Source organism: Chrysochloris asiatica, unplaced genomic scaffold (assembly GCF_000296735.1).
Source record: "Chrysochloris asiatica unplaced genomic scaffold, ChrAsi1.0 scaffold00020, whole genome shotgun sequence".
NCBI lineage: Eukaryota > Metazoa > Chordata > Mammalia > Afrosoricida > Chrysochloridae > Chrysochloris > Chrysochloris asiatica.
In genome coordinates, this window is record NW_006408538.1 from 12627239 (window position 1) to 12635770 (window position 8532).

General features: G+C 40.6%; 1 protein-coding gene across 2 annotated transcripts in view; it reads left to right on the top strand.

Annotated features, from left to right (window-relative positions):
* The first annotated feature begins 1578 nt into the window (after positions 1-1578).
* Positions 1579-8532, top strand: part of VPS26A (vacuolar protein sorting 26 homolog A (S. pombe)) — a 36401-nt gene continuing 29447 nt past the window's right edge. The window contains exon 1 of one of the 2 annotated variants that reach the window (XM_006835841.1): positions 1579-1710. In XM_006835841.1, coding sequence (XP_006835904.1) covers positions 1708-1710 — 3 coding nt within the window. In that variant the 5' untranslated portion in view covers positions 1579-1707. Of the gene's footprint in view, positions 1711-1957; positions 2060-8532 lie in introns of those variants that run through there. The other variant, XM_006835840.1, reaches the window with a different exon arrangement.

Consider the following 8532-nt stretch of genomic DNA (forward strand, 5'->3'; position numbering starts at 1 on the left):
CTTAAATTAAAAAAATAAAAATAAAAAAAACAAAAAAGATTGAAAGTTGATAAAAAAAAATCATAATAACCACAAACCATAAGCAATTAGAAAAGGGAAAAATATAAATTCTACTTACAATATAAGTATAAATAACTTGGCATAAATTTAAGAAAATATGTGTATGATTTCTGCACTGAAAATTATAAAACATTGCTAAGAAAATGATTTAAAAGACAAGTAAACAAATAAATATACCATGTTCATGGATTGGAAGATATCAAATTTCCCTAAAGTGAGCTATAGGTTCAAATCAATCCCAATTTCAAAAACCTTTTTTTAATGATTAACAATTCAAAAATTTATATGAAAATACAAAGGATCTAGAACAAGCAAAGCATTCTTCTTGAAAAAGAGCAAAGGTGGAATAATTATATCACCTTATTTCAAAGCTTACCTATATAAGTGCATAATGCATAAAGATAGAATAGATTAATAGAACAGAATAGAAAGTCCAGCAATTACACAATCAATAGATTTCTGAATTGACTTTAAAGCTATATATTATATAAAATTCTTAATTTCTCTTTGACCTAGTGGTTTAGAATTATGCTTCTTAGTTTATACATATTTGAAGATTTTCTAGCTATTTTATTGTTACTGATTTTTAGTTTCGTTCTAATAGGTTTAGAGAACAAACTCTGATGGCAGTCCTCTTAAATTTGCAACTTTGGTTGTCCTGCTTCACAAACTTAATGTGACAATTATAATCCATTGAGAATATCATTTTTTTTTTCTACTTTAGTTTGTATATAGAGTACAGTGTTGTGGTTAACATTAGGTTCTAGGTTTTTATATACTAAACAGTATTTCGTTTTCTTGGAGGTCCTCTGGGGTTACATTATATAATGATTTAGGCTGCTGTTAAGGCCAGAAGGGTCTTTACCAGTATCTCCTGACATTTCCCAATCATATGATATCTTTTGTCTTGGGCAGGAAGTTACAAGTGTCCTTTTATAGTTCAGGGTAGGTAGTTTATATAGAACGATTCTTGGACTTTAGGACCCAACAGATGTAGAACCCTAAGATTTTTCAATTGGTCTCTTCAGAGAGCTAACAAAATTTCAGAACATAGAAGCACTCAGAGGGAGGGAAAACTGGATGGAGTTCAAGAATGATGGATGAACGTTTTATCCCTGGACTAAAAGCACGTCTCACCGAGAGGTCTCAGGAAGTTGGCTATTTTCCTCCGCGACCTACCAGCACCCTTACACATAGAGAGTGCCGTTTGTACAAACACTTCCTTCCAACCACTAAACTTCCACAGGAAAGAAGAACGCAATGTAGTAACGTGGGCGGTCAGCGACCTGCCAGTCACGTGACAGAAAGGAGGCCAAGGAGAACCTGGGGAACCTACGTCTTCCCGAGCCTCTCCCTCTTGACGTAGACCGCAGTGGCCCCGCCCCCTCTGCTTGAGGGTGGAGCACTAGGCTCCGCCTCTAAACGGCCTCTCGGAGGGATACGGCAGGCTAGCAGGGCGGGGCGAGAGGCCAGGACGGGGAATGGGGGGCGGGCTAGGGGGAGGGGAGAAGAGGAAGGGAGGGGTCACGTGCGGCTGGCGGCCCGAGGTCACGTGAGAGGGCGCTGGGGCGGAGGGAGCCGGGACTGAGAGTTCTCCTGAGGCAAGAGGAGTGAAGTGGCGGGGACGCGGCGGTGGCGGTGCTGACAATGGTGAGTGTTCGGCAGCTCGCGCTCTCGTCCCCAGTCATCGCCCTGGAGCGCGAGGCAGGACACCCAACGGCGGGCTCTGCGTCGCGGGGGAGGCCGCGGGGAGCGGAGGAGGTATCGGGCGAGCCCGGCGGGGAGCGGGGTTAGGCCTGTTGGGCCACCCGGGGGTCTGGGAAGAGCGGGCGGCGCCTCCTTTTCCCGGTGTCCGTGAGGCCCAAGCACCTGCAGGCGGCGGTGTGCTCTCCTGGCCATGTCTGAGCCTGTGCCCGCGTTTCTCGACCGACTGTGGGGTCCCTGGCTGGGTACTCGGACCCCGCCCCTGCGGGGGCTTGCCGCCGCCTCTTCTTCCAAGGTAGCCGGTCTCTCCGCTTCTCCCGGCCACTCTCGCTTTCCTCCAGGTTGGGCAACCGTGAGTCCCACAGTTCTGGACTGTGCAGGACTTGGTCATTTTCTGTCAATGTGTCACGAGCTTGATAAACTCTGATTTTTAAAGCTGGGTATGGTGACATTCTGAGATTTGATACCCCTAGTTCAGGCTTGGTGTTGACACTTGTAGAGTGGGCGAAAAAAGAAAAAGGACGTTGGAAGGGGAGATGCCTTTAACTTAAAAGACACTAGTTTCGTGGCCGCGTTTTGAAACATTGACTCTTCCTTCCCCAAGCCATTTTAATAAACTTAATGCTTTGGAATGTTGAAATGGCCTAGGAAGCAGAGGAGAGAGGGAAATCAGAGTACTCCAACCACAGTTACTGGGAAGTTAAGCGTGGATACTATGATGGCGTTTCACATTGTGTAGGTGGTCTCCTCTAAATTAGATCTCATTTGGATCATTTTATTGTAGTATTAATTTATTTGTTTCATTTAGTAAGGATACATTGAGCGACGACTGTTGCTCTTATATTACCTGCGCTCTCCAAAGTCATTAATGCTATAAACTGTTTGAGACTTTCGATTAAAATAAGCTAGATTTACTTTTTTTTTTTTTTTTATTAAAGTAACTGAATAAAGAACTTTTAAAGTCAAAACTCATGTTCCTTTAATTCTAAAAAAGTAGGCAGACATTCTTAAACTTGGAGGTTGGGGCCAGGGGTTGTGAGCAAGACTTCCACAGTCCTTGTTCTTTTATAGTTTACAGTCTGGGGAGGGGGAAGAGGGAAGGGTAAATATGTATATTTATTTGTATAGTTGTTTCTTTAATGGGTCAGTTACAATTGTGATAAATATTAAGAAGGAACTATTGAGAGACCTCGCCTAGTCAGGGAGTTGGGAAAGACTTCTTAAATTGAATATCATTTGAAAATGAATTTTTAAATGCCCTCCAAATTTTTCTTACATTTATAATGAATACTTTTAATAAGCTTTTTTGGAATCATGTTCAAGAGCAATTTGGTTTTTATTTTCAGGTTACTCATTGAACATAAAGTAAAATGTAAAGCTTTAAAGCATTGAAATGGACACAAATGTAATAATGTATGTGTGCAGATTTGCTGTTTCATTGCTTGTGTGTGGGCTAAGTGAATAAATTCCAAGAGCTTCTTTTCCATTCCACCTTGATTCGTATTTCTTTACATTCACTGGACTTTGTGAAATTTCTTAAGTGAGAATTAAGTTTGTTGTCTTTTTGTAAGATGTCTACATGCAATTTTGCTAGGTGGTGATGCTGGGAATGGGCTTACAAATTATATGAAAAACCTTAAATTAACTTAAAGCTAGTAAGCGATAGACAGTATAAGCCGAGACTAGGAAAAAGTACAAAAGCATTCCTATAATGGCTATTTTAAAGCTACCTAAGATTTTTAGTGCCTTAGAGTTGGTTTGACTCATACCTACCCTGTATCAAGTTTCTAAGAAGCGGTTGGTGGGTTTCAACTGCAGACCTTTTGGTTAGCAGTCCAGTGCTTATCTTACAGAGCCACACAGGGACTGTACTGCTCTGGCAAATCTCATTTTGAATGTTCACTTGAAATTGCCTTTTCCAAAAGAGCTGAGAAGTATAGTCTTGTACTTTAAAGTTCTCCATACTGCCTTTTATAATTTTATCAAGTTTCTGTTAAGGTATCCTGATTTTCTTTGGAGTCCTGGTGTGGTGCTCTGGGTTAATGCACTGGACTGCAAAGTTGGTTTAAATCACAAGGTTGGTGGTTCAAGCTTACCACCTGTTCCTAGGAAACCCTATATAGGGTCACTATGGGTCGGAATTGACTCTGCAGCACTTTTAATAGAACAACAACAGTCTTCTTTGGAGTCCTGGTGGGAGTCCTGTGGGATAAAGCACTGGACAGCAAGGTTGGTTTGAGTCACAAGGTCAGCAGTTCAAACTCATCAGCTGCTCCTTGGAACCCCTATACAGGACTGGGTTGCTATGAGTCAGAACCCACTTGGAGGCAGTCAACAACAACAACCTTCTTTACAGTGTTTATTTCCTTTCCTCCTTCTAGTCTTCATCATCCTGACAATTCTGTACTGTACTTCCTCTGTACGTATTAGGAAAAGTAGAATTTGATTTTGATGAATGCTTTTAAAAAGATTTTGATTTCACGACTTTTATTGAAATGGCAGAAGATGCACATCTTAAAATAAAAACTTATAAAGCGTGATTTTAGGTAGAGAATTATTTTTTCGGAACTCCTTTACCAAGGAAAAGACAAAAGCCTTTTTCTCAGATATTTTTTTTTTTTCTGTTGTCTGCTTGTTAAATGTAATACATCACAATTTTAAGGTTTTAAGTTAAAGTAAGATAGTTCATTTTTGATGTCTCCTAATATAAAAAACCTTATGTTATGCTAATGCTAGATATTCCTGGCAGAGCTTTATTAAAGTCCTGTAGTGTATTATTCAACTTAACTACTCGTCTGCATATGTTATCCCAGGCTTTTTGTTTTTTATACTTCTCATCTCTCCTAACTTTAGTGTTTATGTTGAAAATATATATGATCTACTGAAATAGATCATGTATACAAAAAATAACAGAATAATACATAGTTTCTACATCTATTTTTAATATTTTTTGTTACTGTTAAGTGGTATCAAATCAGTTCCGACTCTGCTACCCTGTATAGGGTTTTTGAGGAGCGGCTGGGGGTTTGAATCACTGACCTTGGGATACCATTCTTTAAAAACTGAAATTTGACTCACTGTATAGTTATAATTGTCATTGATTATAAATATTTGTAAAACAGTGTATACCATTTTAATTAGTGGCAGGTACAATTTTTTTTTGATTATTTGATCTTTTAATGGTGGTTGTTGTTGTTGTTACGTGCCGTCTAGTCGATTCCGACCCATAGCAACCCTGTATAGGGTTTCAAGGAGTAGCTGGTGAGCTTGAGCCACCACCTTGCAGTTCAGATGATGGTGGTTGGTGGTTATGTACTGTGGAGTCAGTTCCAACTTTTAATGTCACCAATACAGGGTTACTATGAGCTGGTGCCAACTTGACAGTACTTTAATAACATCATCACATCCCTGGTGCTTAGAGTCCTGTTGTGGCATTGTACGATAAGCACTGGACTGCCAATCACAAGATTGGTGATTCAGACTTAGCAACGGCTCCTTAGAAACCCTATACAGGATGACTATGAGTCGGAACCAACTCAGCACTTAACAACAGCAACAACAAAATCAAATCCCAAATTCAGCTTTATATGTGTTTGTGGGGAAAAGTTATGTATATTTCTGTGGTTTAGTGACAGAATTCTTTTCTTCTATGTGGGAGACAACAGTTTGATTCCCAATCATTGCACCTAAAGAATATCCAGTATCCATCTGTCAGTGGAGGCTTGTGGGTTGCTATGATGCTGAATAGGTTTCATTGATGTTGCCAGACTAAGAGGGACTAGGAAGAAATTCCTGGCTATCTACCTCTGAAAATTAGCCAATGAAAACCCTATGCATCACAGCAATCCTATCTCATTGTGCCTGGGGTTGCCATGAATCAGCAGTCAGCTTGACAGCAGCTTAGAACAACAAATCATAAAGCAATTTTTATATTTGTCAAGTATCATGTTTTTCTCGAAGCAGCTCTGGGAAGTGTTTAGGGAAATGAAGAAATTTTTAATTTCTTGCCTCTCTTTTATAACAGTCAATGTTATGAGTGCCATTGGGTAGGGAAGGAGAGCTCGTTCTCTTTCTGTTGTTACTGCCAAGTGGCAATAATCATTTTGCATATTGAATTTTGCTTCCCCATCTGAAATAGGCAGCTCCTGGAAGGCATTGTCTTCCCCTCTTTTGTAATTGTCCCTGCCACTGCAGCCCTCCCCATGCCCTTTGGCTCAGTGCTTTGCACACAGTTGATAATTGGTAAGTATCAGCTGATGGATTTTGAGCTTCTAGACATTCTCATAAGAAACTCTGGTGGTTAAAGTGTTCAGTGGCTAACAAGTGTCAGTGGTTTGAACCTACTAGCAGCTCTGAGGGAGACAGACGTGGCAGTGTGAGCCTTGGAAACCCTCTGGGGGCAGTTCTACTCTGTCCTGCAGCCTAAGAATCAGCTTCGCAACAAAGAGTTTGATTTGGGTTTATACATTTTTGTATCTGTAGTCCTTAGATGAAGATGTACAGTTTCAAAATTTACTAGTTTGTGTAAATTTTGAGTGTGATAGCTATATAGGAAGGAACAATGCAGATGACCTGTAATTGATGCTTTTCATTATCTGTTCTAAACAGTGCTAATTTCCTAGGGGAGGACTAGTCTCAACAAATGTCTCTTTTATTTAGCTTACTTATTTTTTGTCTTCATATGCTTATTATTATTAGGACAGTATGCGCTTTATTTAAAGTTAATTTAACATAAGCAGGTACCTGGGTGCCTTTTTCTGACTGCCATACATTGTGCCTTCAGCAATCATCAAAGTACAAAGTATCTGCTCTCATGGAACTGGTTATTCATTCAGGGAGTCAGACAGGAAATGAGCACAAATTATAATACATTATGAAATAATCCAGGTTCCATTGAGAAGTCAGGGAAAGCCTCCTTTTGAGAGGAATCAAGCAAATTTGAAGGATTACTTAGGTAGATTAAGGATATTTAGCATGATTGGGAGACAAGGGAAATTGGCAAATTTGGTCATTTTGAAGTTGATGTGACAGGAGAGAGAGATTGTTGTTGTTGTTAAGTGCCATCGAGTCGATTCTGACCCATAGTGACTCTGTATAGGCTTTCCAAGGAGCAGCTGGTGAGCTTGAACCGCCGACCTTGCAGCTCAAACGACTTTGCAGTCTGACACATTAGCCCACAGCGCCACACCAGGACACTAGAGAGAGAGAGAGGGAGAGAGGGAGAGGCAGAGGATAGAGAGAGAGATGTGGTGGTGGTAATGTGCTGTGGAGTTGGTTCTGACTCATAGCGACCCTGTACAGGGTTTCCGAGGCTGTAAATCTTTACAGGAGCAGAAAGCCTCATCGTTCTCCCATGGAACAGTTGGTAGTTTCGAACTGCTGACCTTGCAGTTCGCAGCCTGATTAGTAACCACTAGGTTACTAATTTCTTTTAATTTCATTTTTTCATGAACATTTTGAAGACCTTTCAGATGAAGGACAAGACGCTTTTGTAGCATAGTGGTTATGAGTCAGGCTGCAAACCTCAAGGTCGGTTGTTTGAAACTACCAGCTGGTCCTTGGGAGGAAAATGAGGCTTCTGCTCCGGTAAAGCCTTTTGAAACCCTATACAGGGTCGCTATGAGTCAGAACTGACTCCACAGCTCACTACCACCGTATATGAAGGGTATGTTAGAGAATATATTGCTTTTTTTTTTTTTAAAAAAAATGCTTAATTGAAGTTAAATATTACCTATTGTGAAATGTCACCATATGAACACAGCTGTTTATCAGGTAAGGAGCCTTATGGCACAGTTGGTTAAGTGGGTTAACCACAAGCTCAGAAGTTCAAGAGCACCAGCCCGTCTTTGGGAGAAAGATTTACTGTCTTGAAGGCCCTGTGGGGCAGTTCTACTCTGTCTTAATAGGTTCATTAGGAGTTGGAATAAGTTTTGTGTGTGTGTGTGTGTGTGTGTGTGTGTGTGTGTGTGTGTGCTTATTGTGTTCAGGTAAAAAAAAAATGACCAGAACCCTGGGTGTTCTCTTTGTGCCATCTTTTAATCACTTTTCCTGACCTTTAATAATCACAATGGAGTCCTGATGTGTCATTGTGGTTAACCTCAAAGTCAGCCTGAATCACAAGGTTGGTGGGTCAAGCTTACCAGCTGTTCCATGAGTCGGAACCGACTGATGGCGCTTAACAATAACCACAATAGTTTACCTGTTGTTGATGTTTTATATAAATACAGTGTGCATTCTTTCTGTGTGTGGCATCTTTAACTCAGCAATATATGTGTAAGGTTTATTTCTGTTATGTGTAATTTATCTCTCTCATTCTGTTGCTGTTCACTGTACCATTTTATGACTATGTTGTTGTTAAGTGCCATCAAGTTGCTTCCGACCCATAGCAACCCTGTGTAGGGTTTCTGAGGAGCAGCTGGTGAGCTTGAACCACTGACCTTGTGGTTCAAAGCGACTTTGCAGTCTAGCACATTAACCCACAGCACCACACCAGGACTCCTATATGTATATATTTATAGATCCTTAACCCTCGTTGATGGATATTTGGCTTGTTTACAATTTGGGACCATTATGAATAGTTTTGCCATGAACATTTTATGCTTGTCCTGGTTCATGTGTGTAAGAATTGTATAAAGTATGTACCTAGGGGTGGAATTGGGATATATCACATATTCAGCTTTGTTGTTGTTGTTTTTGTCAGGTGCCATCGAGTCGGAACCGACTCATAGCGACCCCATGCACAGCAGAACGAAACAATGCTCGATCCTG